We start from the raw sequence: 20,136 nt of genomic DNA, 5'->3' as shown, positions 1-20,136 counted from the left end.
GGAATCGTTTTGATGTATGCGCTGTCTGGGCTCACCTGTCCCTGTAGTTGATGACCGTGTCCACGATGGCGGACATCTGCTTGGTGAGTTTGGGGGGGTTGGGCGAGAGCTTCTCGGCCGGCGGTCGGCCCCGTTTCTTCTTGGCCTTCTCGCCGCTCTCGCGTCTCCCCTCCTTGTCGCTGTGTCTCCGCCGCTTGCGTTTCTTCAGCCGGATCTCCTCCTCCATCTCCTCCAGATTCCCGTCCTCGATGGCCTGAAGAAGGGGGTGGGGGGAGGGACGGGGGCACCGATGGAAAGGTCAAAGCCAAAAGGCTTTTTTTTTTCCCTCTCAAAAGCAGTAGAGCACAGGGTTTTCTAATGCCATCCCCTGTGCTTCTTTCACCTCAAGCACTTCTATTCAATTAGAACCACCCACCACACACACACACACACACACACACACACACACACACACAGAGAAAGAGACAAACAGAGGTCTCTCCACACACAGCACAGGTCCATTCAGACAAACTGGTGAATAAAATGTCCTGCCAAAGCAAGTGGATACAGATCCCTACATCTCATACTGCCTTCACATTCTGAATTGCACAAAGGTGTATTGTATTCAAATAAGTGGCTTGATTTAAAAGGTAGCAAAAGGTGATGTCCTCTATCTGGTACTGTGTTTGTGCTTGAGAACAGAGCCATGATGACCTCGCATTCAAGATTTCCCGGGAACGTGCTCACTGGGAAAACGCCTTGCTTTGGAGTCACATCATGCATGCGCCCACACCCACACACCACTCACATGCAGACACAAAAACAAATGCATACGCACACACAGAGCTCCAGAGTGCGACCAATTTGGTCGCATATAGTAGGGGGGCCTATGTGTCTAATTTGGGGGCTTGTGGGATTCGCATGTTAATTTTTGGAGAGTATTATATTTTTGTTCTAGGGGTTCTTAAGAGTAAAAAAAAAAAACGTCTCCATTTTTTTGAAGGTTCTGAAGGACCCAAATCAAAGGTCAAATTCAGAAAAGGTCAAATTTGGTGTTTTGTCCATAAACCTCACATTGCTGGTATTATAGCATAGGGTTTGGTGCCAAAAAGCAAAGATATTCTACAAGGTAGTGTGCAAAAGTGGACTACATAAACAAGACAGCATTATAAAACATTTTTAGGCTGGTGATTGATTTCTTTAACAAGAAATCGTGCCTAAAATGCTCAAAATTGTCCGCTTAAAAAATAATACTTCAATATCAATACTATCAATTCATGCCTATTAGTGTGCTTGAGTGTAGGCCTAGCCTGCTCTGACAGTTCTGGTCTACACCCATTCAGAGCACAAAGTGCAAAGATCTCTGTTAAATCAAGTTTAATAGACTTTTACAAAGCTAGTACCAGTTGAAGTCTGTAAGGCCTTCAGTAGCCTATGTAAGTGTAAAGAAAAGAAAGGGTAAAAGGATCAGATAGACAAACAGACAGGTGTGTGTGTGTGTGTGTGTGTGTGTAAGAGAGAGAAAGAGAGACACAATGCCAGATGGGTGTTGATAGCTGGCAGTTATAGAATTTAGAATATCGAATAACCTGAAGCACATAGTGCTCTGTTCTTCATGGTTGGTGATATTAGTGACCTTCTAGCCTTCTACATTTGAGCAAGCACACTTTCATAGTTCATGGTGGCACAGTCTAGTTAGGTTATATTCTGAGGTGTGTCTTTCTGTTAGTCAGGTAATGGCACACATTCTCTACAACAAAATAAACAGATGTTGGGCTATGTATCCAGTGGCAGATATGTGAGGACTGGTGAATGACCCATCACTAGAGACATATGCCAAATTTCTTGTTTTTGTCAATGAGAGAGGAGAGTATGGAGATGGTGAGCACAGATCAGCCAACGATTACAATGTTACAGTGCAGTTATTTTACAACAGAACAAAGCAGTTTGGCACAGGGACTGCTACAAATCCACCTGTAACAGTGAGCATCTGCAGCATGCTAAGATTCAATACCAGAAATCATGTGAAGCAGGCAGGACTCGGTGAGGTGTCCTCTTTCAATGCAGGCAAGCAACCAAGAGATATAAGTAATATTTTGAAGTCAATGCGACTTTTAACAGGTAGTCAGTGTAAAGATGCTAGGATGGGGGAAATATGTTCATATCTTTTGGTCCTAGTGAGTGTGCGAGCAGTTGCATTTTGTATAAGCTGTAAGCTCTTTAGACAGGTATTACTACAGCCAGCGTATAGAGAATTGCAATAGTCTATCCTTGAGGTGACAAAAGCATGGATTAATTGCTCGGTATCTGGCAAGGATAAGGACTTCCTTATCTTTGAAATGTTTCTTAAATGGTAAAATGAAGTTTTGGTGATCTGTTTTATGTGATTATTTAGTGAAAGGTCCTGGTCAATTATAACTCCTAGTTAAAACTCCTTTAAACACTTGTGGACGAGGTCAGTGGAAGATCACTATATGTAGCCTGTGATGTGGATAGGACATCCCTCATCTTTTTACAACCTGAAACCATGACTTCTGTTTTATCGGAGTTCAAAAGCAGGACATTATTTGTCATCCATGTCTTTATATCTCTTATACATTTGTCAAGTTTGGCTAACAGGGTTAATTCATTAGGTATTATGGAAAGGTATAGTGATGTATCATCTGCATAAGAATGGAAATTAATGCCATGTTTCCTAATTTGATGCCTATCAAATTTGCAAGCCTATGAAGTAGTATGTCATGGTCTATGGTGTCAGGGCACCATAGGCAGCACTGAGGTCCAGGAGGTATTGATACATATCCATTATCAGCGAAAATGAGGAGGTCATTAAACATTTTTACTAATGCTGGTTCAGTACTGTGGTAAGCTCTGAAGCCAGACTGATATAATTCCTGAACTTTGTTCATATGTAAGAAGGCACCAATTTGTTTGGAAACTATTTTTTCTAGTATTTTGACATGAAAGGGAGATTCGATATAGGTCTATATATAGTTGGCCAGGTTGTTAGGGTCAAGGCTAGTGTTTTGTGAGGGATGGCTTAATAACAGATGTCTTAAACGACTGTGGTACATGCCCTGATAGCATTGAATTATTTATAATCTGGAGCAAAGTATTATCCAGGAAGGAGAGAGCAGTCTTAAGAAGGTGAGTAGGAATAGGGTCTAGTAGACTAGTTGTAGATTTTGATGAGGAAATTGTGGAGGTAAGGTCTAATATGTTGTGTATGTAAATTAATTAAATGTTGTTTGAGGTCTCATCTGTGATTCTGCTATGTTTTCGCTATCTTTCAGCAATTGAATATGTGTATTTGGTGAAACTGATTGGTTACTGATCTTATCTCTAATTGTTTGACATAACAATCATAATACTGACATACAATCTTACTGTTGAAAACTAGATGTACCGCATAGCGGTACAAAATATGACCGCCGCTCAGTCCTGTACATCTGTTCCGCGAAAATAAATCACACTTCAATTTGTCTCCATATTTTACTCCATCCCCCATTCTTGAAACTTTTGTGAATGCTTGTTTGGCATGCCTGAGCGTGTGTGTGCGGCTGCACGGAAAGTAGCCTACTGGTGCTGAAAAGGTGAATAGATTGTAGAATAGCCAAAGAAGATGTAGCATTGTTATAAAACCTTTAAAATCTCTAAACAATCACAAGTAGGGCAGTTCATCACAGTTCATCCATTGCAACTGGATTGATGAAAGGTCACTTACACCTGTAGGCTACATTGTATTTGGGAAAAGCAAAAGGTATCAGCATAATGTTATTTATTTATTTATTTTTTATGTATTTTTAAACAAAAACATCTCTGTCAGTTCCATGCCGTTTTCAACAGCTATCAAAAACAAAAGGTCAGTTTTGGATGGATGGATTTTTTGTGAATGTTTCTTCTTCTACATAAGATTTTAGTCATCTTTAGTTCATGTAATACTTTATTGTCAATGCACAAATTAAGTAACAGTAGTCTGAAACGTTATTGTTAATGCACAAATTAAGTAACAGTAGCCTAGTCTGAAACGAAATGCTGTTTTACATCTAACCAGTGGTGCAAATAACTGACATGTCCAAATGGGCCTTGATGAAATGCGTCGCTAGACTGTTCATACACATTTTAACGGGCCAAAGTTGAAGAGCTTTTGTCCGTTATTGTTAGTGCAAATATAGGCTGATTCATGTTCCCTTGCATTGTTTAACTGAGGTCCATGGCTAGTCTGGCTTTCATCAGACCAAGCTCAATCTTTTAAGAAATCAAAAATAAATAGCGGGCAGATCAGGCTGGGTTCACCCAGCCTAGTCCATAGGCACCCGATATTGTTTAATTTTCCGATTGAGATATACACGCTCTGGCTATTCTAAATGCAAAAATGCATCAGGGAGTTATGACAAAACGGTAACTAACAAACTAGATCCTAATAGAAAGCTGTTAGCTTCCCTAAGCTACAGGTAGGATTATAAGGTAGGCCTATTTACAACATAAATTGTCAATAGGCTATGCTGGCGACACAAATAAAATCTCCTTTGGAAACCAATGGCTACATGCCTTACAGTATCAAAGCGGACTTAAACTGTCATATCGTGGCGAAAAGTTGTAATAACATTCACGCAGCTCCATGAGTCAAGGAGAGCGGGAATGAAGTAGCCACTTCTAAATGGGACCCACTACACAGTAGCTTAAGGTGTTTTGCTAAAGCAGCCATAATGAAATGAAGGTGTCATTGTTTGGATACTTCACACACACATGCTTTTTAATTTCACAGACTACAACTACCAAGCTGGAATCAAAGCACATCGATTCCCCCCTCACACCCTGCACGCACTTAAAACAAAATAAACAGGCGTCTCAGTCTCGCATGTATAGGCAAAACTGTATCAGACCGGTGTAACGTTGGTAAATCTTCCATTGCACAGAATGATTTTGTAGCACGTGCAATAAATGACAGTCGAAAGATACAAACAGTGCTGCTATACATTTTCTTGGTATAACCGCATTTATAGTTTTCTACAAATGCAATAAATCAAATGCCTCCATCACTCAACCAACGCTAACGGTAACATTACCTAGGTCCTTATTGATATTACAAGATTAACGTACCTGCAGTAAAAACCAAGCATGTCCGATAAACATCCTCAAATTTATTTCGGCTTCAAGAAGAAATGGGAATTACGCTTCATGTGAACATCGCCCTATCCTTATTAGATGTTAAGCTCGCGTAAATTACTGTCCTTGTATGAAGCGTCCATTGTTTTTTTCCAACCCACTTTTAACTTCCAACAAAATTACGTCTCACTGCAACGATGCGCCATCTAGTGGACAAACGACTACTTCTCGCCAATACTGAAAATGCAGCCATGATGATGGTGAATATTTATTTTGGCTTTCTTTTAATCCTACTGAATTTGTAATTATGTATCGGCCGTTCTAATACCGATAGTATGTGGGTGCCTGTGTGTGTGCATGTGTATATGTGTGCACCGCCATTTTACAGGCCAATGAGTGTACAGTCACTAAATGTACACATAACCTAATTTTTTAGACCCCCATGGATGAAATTCTCTTAAACTTGGCATACCCCCGAGAATGCCAGGTCAATCATACACATAAAATTTGGTGCAGTTCTGAACATCTTAACTGAAGATAGGGGCAATTAAAGCAGAATATTGCATTTTCATTTTTTACCGGGGGGTGGGGGTGCAAATCACAAATGAGTGATTATGAGCCAGGTTGATGTGGGCCCTTGAGACCAACATACCATAAAAGATTCTTCATCCTCAGTGCCACGGTTCAGGTAGTTATTTAGGAAAAACTGGGGGATTCTTGAATTGTGTGCATGTGTGCGTGTACAAATTTATGTTTATGTGTGTGGGTGTGTGTGTGTGTGTGTGTGTGTATGCGTGCTTGGGTGTTTGCCTGCGTATGTGTGTTTGTGCATGTGCATGCATGCGTGCATATATGTCTACTGTGTGAGTATGTGTCATGCATTATGATTACTGTAAATGTATGTGTGTGCGTGTGTATCTGTTTATGCACATGTGTGCACATGGAATGGGTTAACATGACCCCTGGAGGCAAACATAACGGAAAAAATTGGTCATCCTAGGCCCTACAGTTCTCAAGATATTCACAGAGAACTGTGTCGCCCTACCCTCCTTCGGGGGTCCAGTCCAGCTGGGGCTACAGATCAAAGCGAAGAATGACGGTTCCATGCTATCCATGTGGGGGTACATGCCCACCAAGTTTTGTGTACCCGGTCTTTCAGTGTCGGGAATCCTTGTTGGTGTACGTCACTAAATGTACACATAAATTATTTTATTGTAAGGCCCCCATGAGCGAAAAGAACACAAAACTTGGCATGCATTAGGAGGGTGTCATAATGATCCTACACTTTTAATTTTGTGCAGTTTTGACCTTGTCAGCCAGAGATATTGTGATGAAAACACCTAATTTTTTGCTTTTAATTTTTAACTAGGTAGCGCTATACATGAAATAAGTGGTAATGGGATGGGTTGACATGCCCCCTTAAGACCAACATACATAAAAGGTGGACCTCCTAGGCCCCACGGTTCTCGAGATATTCACAGAAAACTGTCTCCGGCCACCTACAGGCCAGTTGGTGTATAGTAACATAAATTAATTTATTGTGTGGCCCCCATGAGCGAATTCCACAAAACTTGGCGTGCATACAGAGGGTGTCATAATGATCCTACACTTCCAATTTCGTGCAGTTTTGACTATGTTAGGTCACAGATACCTTCAATTACACCACCTCATTTTTACTTTTTTGTGTTTAACTAGGTGGCTTATACATGAAATGAGTGGTTATGGAATGGGTTGACATGGCCCCTTGAGATCAACATACAAAAAAAAAAATGGTCCTCCTAAACCCCTACGGTTTTTGAGATATTCACAGAAAACTGTGTCTGCCCTACCCTCCTTTCGGGGTCCAGTCCAGCAGGGGGCTACAGATCAAAACGAAAAACGATGGTTCCATGCTATCCATGTGGGGTTACATGCCCACCAAGTTTGGTGTACCCGGTCTTTCAGTGTTCCGGGAATCATTGACGGAAATTTGGGCATCGCGAAAAAAAAAAAAAAAAAAAAAAAAAAAAAAAAACCTATATGATGCCCGCTTTGCTGCTTGGCGGTCATAATAACTGTTTTGTGAACTTTATTCAACATAACCAGTGATTTAGGCAAAATTTATGGTGTTAATTACAGTGAAATATACAATTTCAGAAAAATAGGGTTGAAAAAAAAAAAAAAAAAAAAAAAAAAAAAAAAAATGGAGACATAATTTTTCTCCATGTTCAGTGACCCCTAAAGACAGTCCAACCACTCTCCAAAAATTAACATTTCAAACCCACACGATAGGCCTAGTGAAACTTCCCTTCACCAAGTTCAGTCCGAAATAATTATTTACCAGAAAAATAGTTTGAACGTAAACCCGACGTACAGGAATTCCACTTGCGCCAAATTTATAGGAGTCATTGCAGATGAAAAGACGTCTTAAAATTTCGAACAATGCATACAAGGCCTTCCCGAACGACAGAGATACAGATATCGCCGAAAAGGAGTGCGTCATTGACCGCAGTTACATGCAGGGAGTAACCCGGTTTTCAACAGCAATATTCGCTTTTGCGGCGAAGTTGTGTAAACTCATTCTGATGGCATCAATCAATTTAATCCGGTATTTGGCGCAAACCGAATATCGCTGCTACATTTAAAGCCCGAATATTCCCTGCATGTATAACTGTGGTCATTGTGTACGGTGAATTGAATGGACACATTTAGATCGAGCATGTTAAGTCATTGCAATAGCCTATAACTAGATGTACCGCATAGCGGTACAAAATATGACCGCCGCTCAGTCCTGTACATCCGTTCCGCGAAAATAAATCAGACTTCAATTTGTCAAAATATTTTACTCCATCCCCCACTCTTGAAACTTTTGTGTATGCTTGTTTGGCATGCCTGAGTGTGTGTGTGCGGCTGCACAGAAAGTACCCTACTGGTGCTGAAAAGGTGAATAGATTGTAGAATAGCCAAAGAAGATGTAGAATTGTTATAAAACCTTTAAAATCTCTAAACAATCACAAGTAGGGCAGTTCATCACAGTTCATCCATTGCAACTGGATTGATGAAAGGTCACTTACACCTGTAGGCTACATTGTATTTGGGAAAAGCAAAAGGTATCAGCATAATGTTATTTATTTATTTATGTTTTATGTATTTATAAACAAAAACATCTCTGTCAGTTCCATGCCGTTTTCAACAGCTATCAAAAACAAAGGTCATTTTGGATGGATGGATTTTTTGTGAATGTTTCTTCTTCTACATAAGATTTTAGTCATCTTTAGTTCATGTAATACTTTATTGTCAATGCACAAATTAAGTAACAGTAGTCTGAAACGTTATTGTTAATGCACAAATTAAGTAACAGTAGCCTAGTCTGAAACGAAATGCTGTTTTACATCTAACCAGTGGTGCAAATAACTGACATGTCCAAATGGGCCTTGATGAAATGCGTCGCTAGACTGTTCATACACATTTTAACGGGCCAAAGTTGAAAAGCTTTTGTCCGTTATTGTTAGTGCAAATATAGGCTGATTCATGTTCCCTTGCATTGTTTAACTGAGGTCCATGGCTAGTCTGGCTTTCATCAGACCAAGCTCAATCTTTTAAGAAATCAAAAAATAAATAGCGGGCAGATCAGGCTGGGTTCACCCAGCCTAGTCCATAGGCACCCGATATTGTTTAATTTTCGATTGAGATATACACGCTCTGGCTATTCTAAATGCAAAAATGCATCAGGGAGTTATGACAAAACGGTAACTAACAAACTAGATCCTAATAGAAAGTTGTTAGCTTCCCTAAGCTACAGGTAGGATTATAAGGTAGGCCTATTGACAACATAAATTGTCAATAGGCTATGCTGGCAACACAAATAAAATCTCCTTTGAAACCAATGGCTTCGCCTTACAGTATCAAAGCGGACTTAAACTGTCATATCGCGTGGCGAAAAGTTGTAATAACATTCACGCAGCTCCATGAGTCAAGGAAAGCTTGAATGAAGTAGCCACTTCTAAATGGGACCCACTACACAGTAGCTTAAGGTGTTTTGCTAAAGCAGCCATAATGAAATGAAGGTGTCATTGTTTGGATACTTCACACACGTGCTTTTTAATTTCACAGACTACAACTACCAAGCTGTAATCAAAGCACATCGATTCCCCTCTCACACCCTGCACGCACTTAAAACAAAATAAACAGGCGTCTCAGTCTCACGCATGTATAGGCAAAACTGTATCAGACCGGTGTAACGTTGGTAAATCTTCCATTGCACAGAATGATTTTGTAGCACGTGCAATAAATGACAGTCGAAGATACAAACAGTGCTGCTATCAATTTGCTTGGTATAACCGCATTTATAGTTTTCTACAAATGCAATCAATCAAATGCCTCCATCACTCAACCAACGCTAACGGTAACATTACCTAGGTCCTTATTGATATTACAAGATTAACGTACCTGCAGTAAAACCAAGCATGTCCGAGAAACATCCTTAGATTTATTTCGCTTCAAGAAGAAATGGGAATTACACTTCATGTGAACATCGCCCTATCCTTATTAGATGTTATTTTCGCGGTAAATTACAGTCCTTGTATGAAGCGTCCATTGTTTTTCCAACCCACTTTTAACTTCCAACAAAATTACGTCTCACTGCAACGATCGCCATCTAGTGGACAAACGACTACTTTCGCCAATACTGAAAATGCAGCCATGATGATGATGATGAATATTTATTTTGGCTTTCTTTTAATCCTACTGATTTTCATTTTTTACCGGGGCAAATCACAAATGAGTGATTATGAGCCAGGTTGATGTGGGCCCTTGAGACCAACATACCATAAAAGATTCACAGAGAACTGTCTGCCCTACCCTCCTTTTCGGGGTCCAGTCCAGCTGGGGGGCTGCAGATGAAAACGAAAATGACGGTTCCATGCTATCCATGTGGGGGGTACATGCTCACCAAGTTTTGTGTACCCGGTCTTTCAGTGTCCGGAATCCTTGTTGGTGTATCGTCACTAAATGTACACATAAATTATTTTATTGTAAGGCCCCCATGAGCGAAAGTACACAAAACTTGGCATGCATTCAGAGGGTGTCATAATGATCCTACTCTTTTAATTTCGTGCAGTTTTGACCTTGTCAGCCAGAGATATTGAGATGAAAACACCTAATTTTTTTGCTTTTAATTTTTAACTAGGTGGGCTATACATGAAATAAGTGGTAATGGGATGGGTTGACATGCCCCTTAAGACCAACATACAAAAAAAAAGGTGGACCTCCTAGGCCCTACGGTTCTCGAGATATTCACAGAAAACTGTCTCCGCCACCTACAGGCCAGTTGGTGTATAGTAACATAAATTAATTTATTGTGTGGCCCCCCATGAACGAATTCCACAAAACTTGGCGTGCATACAGAGGGTGTCATAATGATCCTACACTTCCAATTTTGTGCAGTTTTGACTATGTTAGGTCACAGATACCTTCAATTACACCACCTCATTTTTACTTTTTTGTGTTTAACTAGGTGGCTATACATGAAATGAGTGGTTATGGAATGGGTTGACATGGCCCCTTGAGATCAACATACAAAAAAAAATGGTCCTCCTAAACCCTACGGTTTTGAGATATTCACAGAAAACTGTGTCTGCCCTACCCTCCTTTCGGGGTCCAATTCAGCGGAGGGGCTACAGATCAAAACGAAAACGATGGTTCCATGCTATCCATGTGGGGTTACATGTCCACCAAGTTTTGTGTACCCCGGTCTTTCAGTGTCCCGGGAATCATTGTTGGTGTCGTACACTAAATGTACACATAAAATTATTTTATTGTAAAGGCCCCCATGAGCGAAAGTACACAAAACTTGGCATGCATTCAGAGGGTGTCATAATGATCCTACTCTTTTAATTTCGTGCAGTTTTGACCTTGTCAGCCAGAGATATTGAGATGAAAACACCTAATTTTTGCTTTTTAATTTTTAACTAGGTGGCTATACATGAAATAAGTGGTAATGGGATGGGTTGACATGCCCCTTAAGACCAACATACAAAAAAAGGTGGACCTCCTAGGCCCCACGGTCGAGATATTCACAGAAAACTGTCTCCGCCACCTACAGGCCAGTTGGTGTATAGTAACATAAATTAATTTATTGTGTGGCCCCCCATGAACGGAATTCCACAAAACTTGGCGTGCATACAGAGGGTGTCATAATGATCCTACACTTCCAATTTTGTGCAGTTTTGACTATGTTAGGTCACAGATACCTTCAATTACACCACCTCATTTTTTACTTTTGTGTTTAACTAGGTGGCGCTATACATGAAATGAGTGGTTATGGAATGGGTTGACATGGCCCCCTTGAGATCAACATACAAAAAATGGTCCTCCTAAACCCCACGGTTTTGAGATATTCAGAAAACTGTGTCTGCCTACCCTCCTTCGGAGGTCCAATTCAGCGGAGGGGCTACAGATCAAAAGCAGCTTGATGGTTCCATGCTATCCATGTGGGGTTACATGTCCACCAAGTTTCGTGTGCCCGGTCTTTCAGTGTCCCGGGAATCAAATTTGGGCATTTTGAAAAAAAGAAAAAAACAAAAAAAAAAAAGAAAAAAAAAAAAAAAAAAAAAAAATCTGACTAAACCTATATGACCCGCGGCTAAGCGATGCGGTCATAATAATAGGCCCTACCATTTCGTTACTGCATTAACCATAGTGATGTTCTTATAGAAAATGTAAAATTACTTAAATTAAAAAGTAAATTGCATTGTGGGGCTTTCAAATGATTATTGCAATCATCATTGCAAATCACATAAAAAAAACCCAGGCTACTTGGAACATCTCTTTAAATTGTGCTCAAATACATTTCTATGGAAGATGCTAGCCTGGCGAGCTGGTTTAGCCAAGGCCTAAAGATCATGAAGGATAGTATGTAAGACATTGAGCCATGAGATGTGCAGTTTGAAGCCCTTAAAAGACGTGCACTGTTAATTTACTCACTGTTATTTTTATTTAATTCATCTTGAGATGTTTTAAGTTTAAATTTCAGCTCAATTGAGCACTTAAAGCACCAACACTTCATTAAGTTACTTTTCTTGTAGAATTGTAAATCATAAGTCATATGACAACCTATATAGAGGACAGTAATTAAGGATAAAAAGTGAACCTGCTGCGGTGTTAAATGTGATGTGGTTGAAAATTTGGGTGCACCTAACTTTTGTGCTGGTGCACCTAAGAAAAAAAGTTAGGCGCACCAGTGCAACCAGTGCAAAAAGTTAGTCTGGAGCCCTGACACACACACACACACAAAGACATGGACACGCACATCCACTAAACACAGACACGCAAACACACACTTAACACAATCGCTGTCACATCTGGCTGCGGCACGGAAAATGGAACAATGCATGCGCGTCTCCGCGCCGACCCGGGAGAAGACGTGCCGTGATAGATTTATGATCTAACGTGATTGTGGGGCGGCTAATTACGCCCAACTGATCGCTAATGGGTCCCATCTGCCTGACGTCTCCTCTCTGCCGCCGCCGCAGATCAGAGCCTCCTCCCTTTTGTTTCTCGGGTGACGCGAGCGAAAAAACAGTCAGGAGTTGAGTTGACTCTGAAAACCTCCGGCAAGAGCCCCGGCCTCGTCGTGCACCAAATGCTGTCATAATTCATAATCAGCCCAGATGGAGAGCCCTACGCTAGGGCTAGGCATGGGAGAATGAAACCGGGGGGATTTGGTTGCTGTAAATTTCAGCAGGACAATTTGACACCTGCCTGCCAAAATGTGCAATCGTTGTGATGTGCAATCATCTGGAGAGCAGCGTCAAGCTTTTACATTGTAAAATGTGAAACAAACAAAAAATTTTGTGTTTTGAGTGTTTTCTTTTCTTTTCCTCCCTGTCGATCTATTTTGTGAATTTGTATGCGTGTCAGGTAGCTTTGAGCACAGTGACCAGTGGAGACGAAGATTACTCCGCTATGTCAAACCAACGATGATAGCAGTGATTTTTCTGTCAGCTCTGAGGAGCTGATGGATTACTATCACTTTCACAGGGCTCAATGTGAAGGGGGGGCTGTGTGCTACCAGTGTGCTACACTACACACACACACACAATCACTCCACACACAGCGAAGTTAAAAAATAGCCCGTCCTTAAATCAGGGAGCATGGAAGAAGAAGCAGTGATGATTGGGTTGTTGGGTTGATGGGTCCTGATAAATTGGACTCTGTCCCTTAGGTTGTACACAACCCATAGGGTTACACAGTGCACACAACCCATATACACAACCCATAGGGTTACACACTGAAAATTTGTGAGCATTTCCTGGGCCTCTTATTAAACCTTTCCGATGCCTACAATTGCTGCAAGCCTGGGGCCGTATTACAGAAACTTCCTATCTTAAGTCCTAAGTTAAGATAGGAGAAGTGTAAGATAGGATTCCTAAATTAAGATAGGATATGTTTCTGTAATACCAAATTGAGAAAAATCCTATCTTATCTCAAGTTAAGATATCCTAAGTAGGCGATCTAGCATCGACGTTCAGCTTTTATGTCTGTTACTTAGCAACAGATGAAACTTGTTGTTGGATCACCTCACTTCACAACTAGCAGCTATCATAATAATAATTCAATGTGGAGTTCATTACCCGTTGGAAACTTGATGTAACTTCGCGCTAATCCACCAATGGCTTTTGCCACCTCTGTTAAAGGAGAATTCCGGTGTGATATTGACCTAAAGTGTGTTGAAACATGATACCGAGTGTGAACGTATGTCTAGCTCATCTGCTTGTCCCCTGCACTCAGAAATCGGACGCTAGTTATCCGCCTAGCCATGCAAATAAATCACTGTTTTACACCATTTACGAGTCTCAAAGTAGCTCCATACTTCATTGTTAGACTTCCGAGGGCCTTGCCATTTAAAACGAGACATTGTGAACTTTGAAAAAGCACTGGTAGTTTATTTACAAGACGATTTATACAGACAGTACCTGCGCTACATGTAACAAAAGAGCAGCCATCTCGCTTATTTGTAACAGTAATTTGACAGTTAGGAGAGCTGATGGGTCATCCTAAAGTTAGGACAGTTTATTTAGGATTTTGGTAACTTAGGATATTTTCTGTAATACACATTTCCTATCTGGAGTTAAGATAAGAAACTGACTTTAGGATCGGCTGTTCTGTAATGACTTTTTTCCTAAATCCGATCCTAACCCTTGTTACCGTAGTTACCAAAACAGATAAGATAGGATTTTCGAGTTAGGAAGTTTCTGTAATACGCCCCCTGATTCCCAAGCTGGGGTTACCCTATTAACACCTGCAAACTCTGACGCAGTGTTGGGAATGAACTCACACTTCTGAGCTCCTGAACTCCTATCCTTCCTCCCTCCATCTCTGTCTCTGCTTCATCAACACTCTCTACAGCTCTGTGCCGCACACAAGATGCTGCAACAGAGCAAGCTGGGTCACTTACACAACAATGGCTCCCCACTGTCTCTCTCTCTCTGCCCTACCTGCAGGTACTCCTGTTCCCCTCTCTCTCCTCTCTGCCCTACCTGCAGGTACTCCTGTTCCCCTCTCTCTCCTCTCTGCCCTACCTGCAGGTACTCCTGCTCCCCTAAGTGGCTTGGCTTACCCCTGTAATTTAACCCAAGGCATGTTGTCACGCATCAGGATCAGTGTGACAACCAGCACAGAGCAAATCTCATTACTTCCGTCTATTTTTATTTATTTCTCTTCATCACCCAAGCACAACCAGTCAAGCTGCGCTCCATCAGGTGCTAGGCTCCCTAAACTCCTTTAAGATGCATGGGTACCGGTTATGAAAATTCATTGGCATCTGCATTCAACTCAATTCCCACTAGCGAGGAGGTGTCAGTGACAATAGTGTGGAAGACGACATGAATACTGAGCAGTAAGTATTGGCACTCCTCTCAAAGGCATTGTAGAGTGTATAAAAAAAGGATTACGGGTGAGCTGGTGCGTAAGTGAGTGTGTGTGTGTGTGTGTGTGTGTGTGTGTATGTGTGTGAGTGAGACTGCTGCAATAGGAGTTTTTAATACTACTGCGCTGATTGGATGCAGCGCTGAACTGAAAGAGACAGCGCTGCAGGGGACAGCAGCCGAGGGAGTTTACGGTCAGCAGAAAGCGTCGCTCCATTTCAGGAAAGAAAGAAATATTCTGGCGGGTGGGGGGTGGTGGTTAGCTGACGCCTGAGTTTGTGGCCATTCGCTCATTACGCACTGCATTTGATGTGGTGTGCTTGCATGTGCAAATTGCTGAATGGCGCCACATATGCCTAGGTAACTAGCCTTATTGTATGTGTGTGTATCAGTGTAAGCTATACACATTCTGTACGTGTATACACACACACACACACACACACACACACACACACACGATAGGCACAGTATATTTCTCAAGCTCCATACAATGCCACTGGTAGAGAGTGCATACAGGGCAACAGAATTCCCTGGAGATTGAGCCCCAGTCCCAGGCACATTCCACACGTGGGTCTTTCGTATTACCTTTTATACAGATTCCTTACATGTGGTGGTGACACTAAACTTAATCCTTCTCTGGAATAAAGCGAGAGAAAGTGGAGAAGTGGAGAAGTGGAGAGAGGAATTTCTTGAATTTCCCCTGGGGATCAATAAAGTATCTATCTATCTATCTATCTATCTATCTATCTATCTATCTAGAGGAAATGAAAGCAGGAGAGAAAGATGTTTGCAGGGAGTCTAATTGGAGTCTAAGGCTTAGATAGGAACGAGAGGAAGATAAAGATCAGAGAGTGGGGGAGAGGGAGAGAGAGAAAGAGAATGAGGGGTGTATATAGAAAAAGGATTTAATGTTGCTGATGTAAAAGCAGGGGTTACATACAAAAAAGAAGAAAAAGGGTCTACTGAACAGGTATAACAGGAAAATGGAGATCAAATGAAAGAAGAGGAAAGGAGTGTGAACGTGAGAAATGGAGAGAATCAGAAAAAGTGAGATGCAAAATGATTGCACTACAGGCGAGCACAGAGAGCAAAAGAGAGAGAGAGAGATAGAGAGAGAATGGAAGACAGTGACAGTCAAGACAAAGGGAGGAAGAAACAGACACAGAGGTAAACACAAACAAAAGACAGCTAGACACACAAACTAATGATACAAGGATACAAGGAAGTTTATGGTCACATGCATATAGTTACTGGAAGTAAGTGTTAAATTTAGTGAATATTATGTCTGGTGACAACTATTTGTGCATTTATGGGGTATGGGGAGGGTGCAGTAGAAGAGGGGTTTAGTAGATTAAGTGGCAAAGAGCTACATAAGAAAGGTGGGGAGGGATTGGGGGACCAACAAGGAGCACCCAAGAGCAACAGGGGCAAGGAAAAACTCCCTTACCAAGGAAGAAACCTTGGGCAGATCCACCGGCTCAAGGGGGCTAACCCAACTGCCAGGGGTCTTGGTGTGTGTGTTGGGGGATGACAAGGTAGATGGGATAGTGTGCTGTAAATGTGGGGAGAGGGCAGTGTGCAATATGTGTGTTGGAGAAGCTTCCTCATGAGACAATGTGCTGTGTATTGGGGGCAGTGTGCTGTAAGTATGTTGGGGATGTGTGTTGGAGAAGGTTCCTGATGAAATAATGTGCTGTGTATGTAGGGGAGGGGGGGGGCAGTGTACTGCAAGTATGGTGAAGGGACTTACTATTGCAAGCAGAGTACTGTATGTATGATGTATGTGAGTGATGACAGTGAAGATGTGTGTGTGGGCGGGAGGGGAGTGGAGCAGTGACTGTGTGTGTGTGTGTGTGTGTGTGTGTGTGTGTGTAGGTGGGGGCAGTGTGCTGTAAGTATGTAGAGGATGTGGAGTGTTGGAGAAGATCCTGAAGACAATGTGCTGTGTATGTGGGGGTTGTGTGAGTTCAGAGTTCGGATGGCCTGGGGATAAAAACTTCTCCTAAATCTCTGAGTTCTGGCTTTGTGACTACATAGGCGTCTTCTTGATTTCAGCGGTAGGAATAATCCATTGTTAGGATGAGAAGAGTCCTTCAGAATCTTTTGGGCTCTTAGGAGTACTCTTCTGGAATAGATATCTTGTAGAGCAGGGAGTTGAGTTCTTATGGTGCGTTCAGCTGAGCGCACTACTCTCTGCAGAGTACTACAATCTCTAACTGTGGAGTTCCCATACCAGGTGATGATGCTACCAGTTAGAACACTCTCAACTGCTGAAGTGTAGAAGGCCTTCACATTGGATGTAGAAACTTTGAATTTCCTTAGCTGACGAAGGAAGTAGAGTCGTTGTCTGGACTTCTTCAGAACATATTGAGTGTTAACAGTCCATGTTAAGTCTTCAGTAATGTGGACACCAAGGTATTTAAAACTTATGACTCTCTCTACAGGTTGCCCGTTGATCATTAGTGGGGTGTAACTGTAGGTCTGCTGCTGCCTTCTGTAATCCACTACCATTTCCTTGCTTTTATTGACATTCAGTGTCAAGCTGTTAGATTAACACCACTGTGCCACCTCATCAACCTGATCCAAGTAGAGCTGTTCATTGTTGTTACTAATCAGGCCCAAGATCACTGTGTCATCTTCAAACTTAATGATGGAGTTAATACTGTTGGCTTTGCAGTCATGTGTGTAGATGTTGTACAGCACTGGACTCAAAACACAGCCTTGGGGAGCACCAGTGCTGATGGTTAATGTGTCAGATGTCAGACCCCCCACTCTAACCACTTGTGAACGGTTTGGTGAGAAAGTCAAATATCCAGTGACACAGGGTGGTGTTCAGTCCTAAGGCCTTCATCTTTGTGACCAAGGTGAGAGGTACTATCGTGTTGAATGTTGAACTAAAGTCAATGAACAGCATCCTCATATAATTCCCATTCCCCTTCTCCAGGTGAGTTAAGGTGGTGTGCATGAGGTTTGAGATGGCATCCTCTGTAGACCTGTTGGCTCTGTAAGCAAATTGGAGAGGGTCGAAGGAGGCAGGAAGGGATGAGCAGATAATGTTTTTCACAAGCTTCTCAAAACACTTCATCACTGTAGACGTCAGGGCTACTGGGCGGTAGTCATTCAGACATGATGGACTTTTGTTTTTCGGTACTGGAACAATAACAGACTGCTTGAGGCAAGTAGGAACTGTCTCTTGAGCCAATGATGTGTTAAAGATATAAGTGAACACAGGAGCTAACTGAGCAGCACAGGATTTCAAAACCCTGTTAGAAATTCCATCCGGTCCAACAGCTTTTCTGCAATTAACCCTCCTAAAGGCATTGCTCACATTAACCTCAGAGACACAGAAAGGTGCATCCTCATTTGCACCATGAATGAAATGAAAAAGGAGGCAAAAGTAAAGGCAACAACATCAACCAAAAGAGAGACAGGGCAGACGAGAGATGGAGATGGAGAATAGGACTAAAGTCGACCAAAATAAAACAAAAGAGCCTTAGGGACAGGTGGCCGTGGTGAAGGACAGGACTGTCTTTGACTAATATCATTCCATTGGGGACAAAAACCAATTCCATGAAAAAGGAGCAACATCAACTGAAAGAGAGCGAGGGCAGAGAGGAGAGACGGAGATTAGAACGACCTTACTTACTTAACAACTGCAAAAAAACACAGAAAGCAAAGAATAGAACCAGAGTAGGGATCGACCGATATAGTTTTTTGAGGGCCGATACCGATATCAATTATTACCAAAACAGGAGGCCGATAACCGATATGTAAAACCGATATGTCAGTTGTCAAAAAGGGGGGTAGATAGTGAAGGCGATATGCTGCAAAGATTTAATTCAAAAGCATTGAAATTATGCAAACTTTTCTTTCTTCTTTTAATACACAATTGTCTATCAACTTGCATCACTTGCAAGTGTAAATCCTGTGTATCATGTTGATACACTGATAGCAATTATTTTCATAGAGTAGGCCTACACAATGGGCTATGTGCTTGTTAAGGGACCCGTCACAAAGAGGATGCTTTGCCATCATATGTATGAGTGCGAGAGGGAGAGGGAGAGGAAGAGGTGCATGCGTGATGGCAAATTCACGGTTGAATAGTTTAACAAAACAGTTTTTAAAATAGTTCTTAGGCTATTTAAGCATGCAATTTTGTGTTCATATGTAGGCTATAAGCTACACTTTTTGAGAGCCTAAAAGGCACGTTAATAGCCAACTGAGGGCCTTGGGATTTAGTTCAGGTCCGGATTAAATTACGGCTGGCCCTGGGTGCATGTAGTCTTTTCTGACAGTCCATTTCATAAGGAGCAATTAGACTTTTGGCGTTAGCATAATTTAGGACTTAACGGACTAGGCGGAGGCAGAGAACTCCCGGCCAGCGCAGCACCGAAGTTTGTAGGTGGCTAACTAGTAAACAGCATCACTAGCGTGCATCAATCGGGAATTCACTAAATGAAGGGAAGTGGGTGCTACTTATTGAACCGGATCAAAGAGACAATAGCTTACAAAGTGGTGTTTTGTAACTTCAGTGTAGATTATTGTGATTCATTGCAACTTCAGCAATGTAAGGTAGGCTCTTCTTTACCTTGAGAAAAATAGCTCATTACAGCTGAAGTCCAGTCTACAGTCTGCCTCAGTGAGAAACTTTCTCTATGTTCAGTCTTCGCTCCTGATTGGCTGTGACCGTGCTAACTAACAAATCAGAGCGGTGTAGTGGGCGGGACAATGCTCTTGACCACAGAGTAGCAAATGCAAGGTGAGAGGCGCTTTACAGACAAAGTAGCGTTTCATTGTTTATCCATTTCAATATCGGCTTATCGGTGGAAAAAATGGCCGATACCGATTATTATAAAAATGCTAAATATCGGCCCTAATAATCGGCCTGGCCGATAATTGATCGACCCCTAAACCAGAGTAGACTAAATAAAAAGAAAGGTGAGTTGTGCTATTTGCACATGTGACCTCCAATATCCAGGGAATCATGTGTGAAAAATGTTCTGGGGTAACCTGGAAATCCTCGCGGGAGCACAATTTGAATTTGCTCAGTGAGTCACTCTGGCAATGAGTATTATGGTCATTACTTGTCCCTTGTATTGTGCATCGGTGTATCTGATATAGACGGGCTAGAGGCGAGCTAAAC

At 41.8% G+C, this 20,136-nt stretch overlaps 1 protein-coding gene across 6 annotated transcripts in view; it reads right to left on the bottom strand.

Moving 5' to 3' along the window:
• smarca2 (SWI/SNF related, matrix associated, actin dependent regulator of chromatin, subfamily a, member 2) overlaps positions 1-20,136 on the bottom strand; it is a 56,822-nt gene that overhangs the window by 7,644 nt on the left and 29,042 nt on the right. For all 6 annotated transcript variants that reach the window (XM_048242712.1, XM_048242711.1, XM_048242716.1 and 3 more), the window contains one exon: positions 36-253. In XM_048242712.1, the coding sequence (XP_048098669.1) occupies positions 36-253 (218 nt within the window). The remainder of the gene's footprint in view (positions 1-35; positions 254-20,136) is intronic.

Source organism: Alosa alosa, chromosome 5 (genome assembly GCF_017589495.1).
Source record: "Alosa alosa isolate M-15738 ecotype Scorff River chromosome 5, AALO_Geno_1.1, whole genome shotgun sequence".
Classification (NCBI taxonomy): Eukaryota; Metazoa; Chordata; class Actinopteri; order Clupeiformes; family Clupeidae; genus Alosa; species Alosa alosa.
Note: the sequence above shows the minus strand (reverse complement) of the source record. Positions and strands in the feature narration are given on the sequence as shown.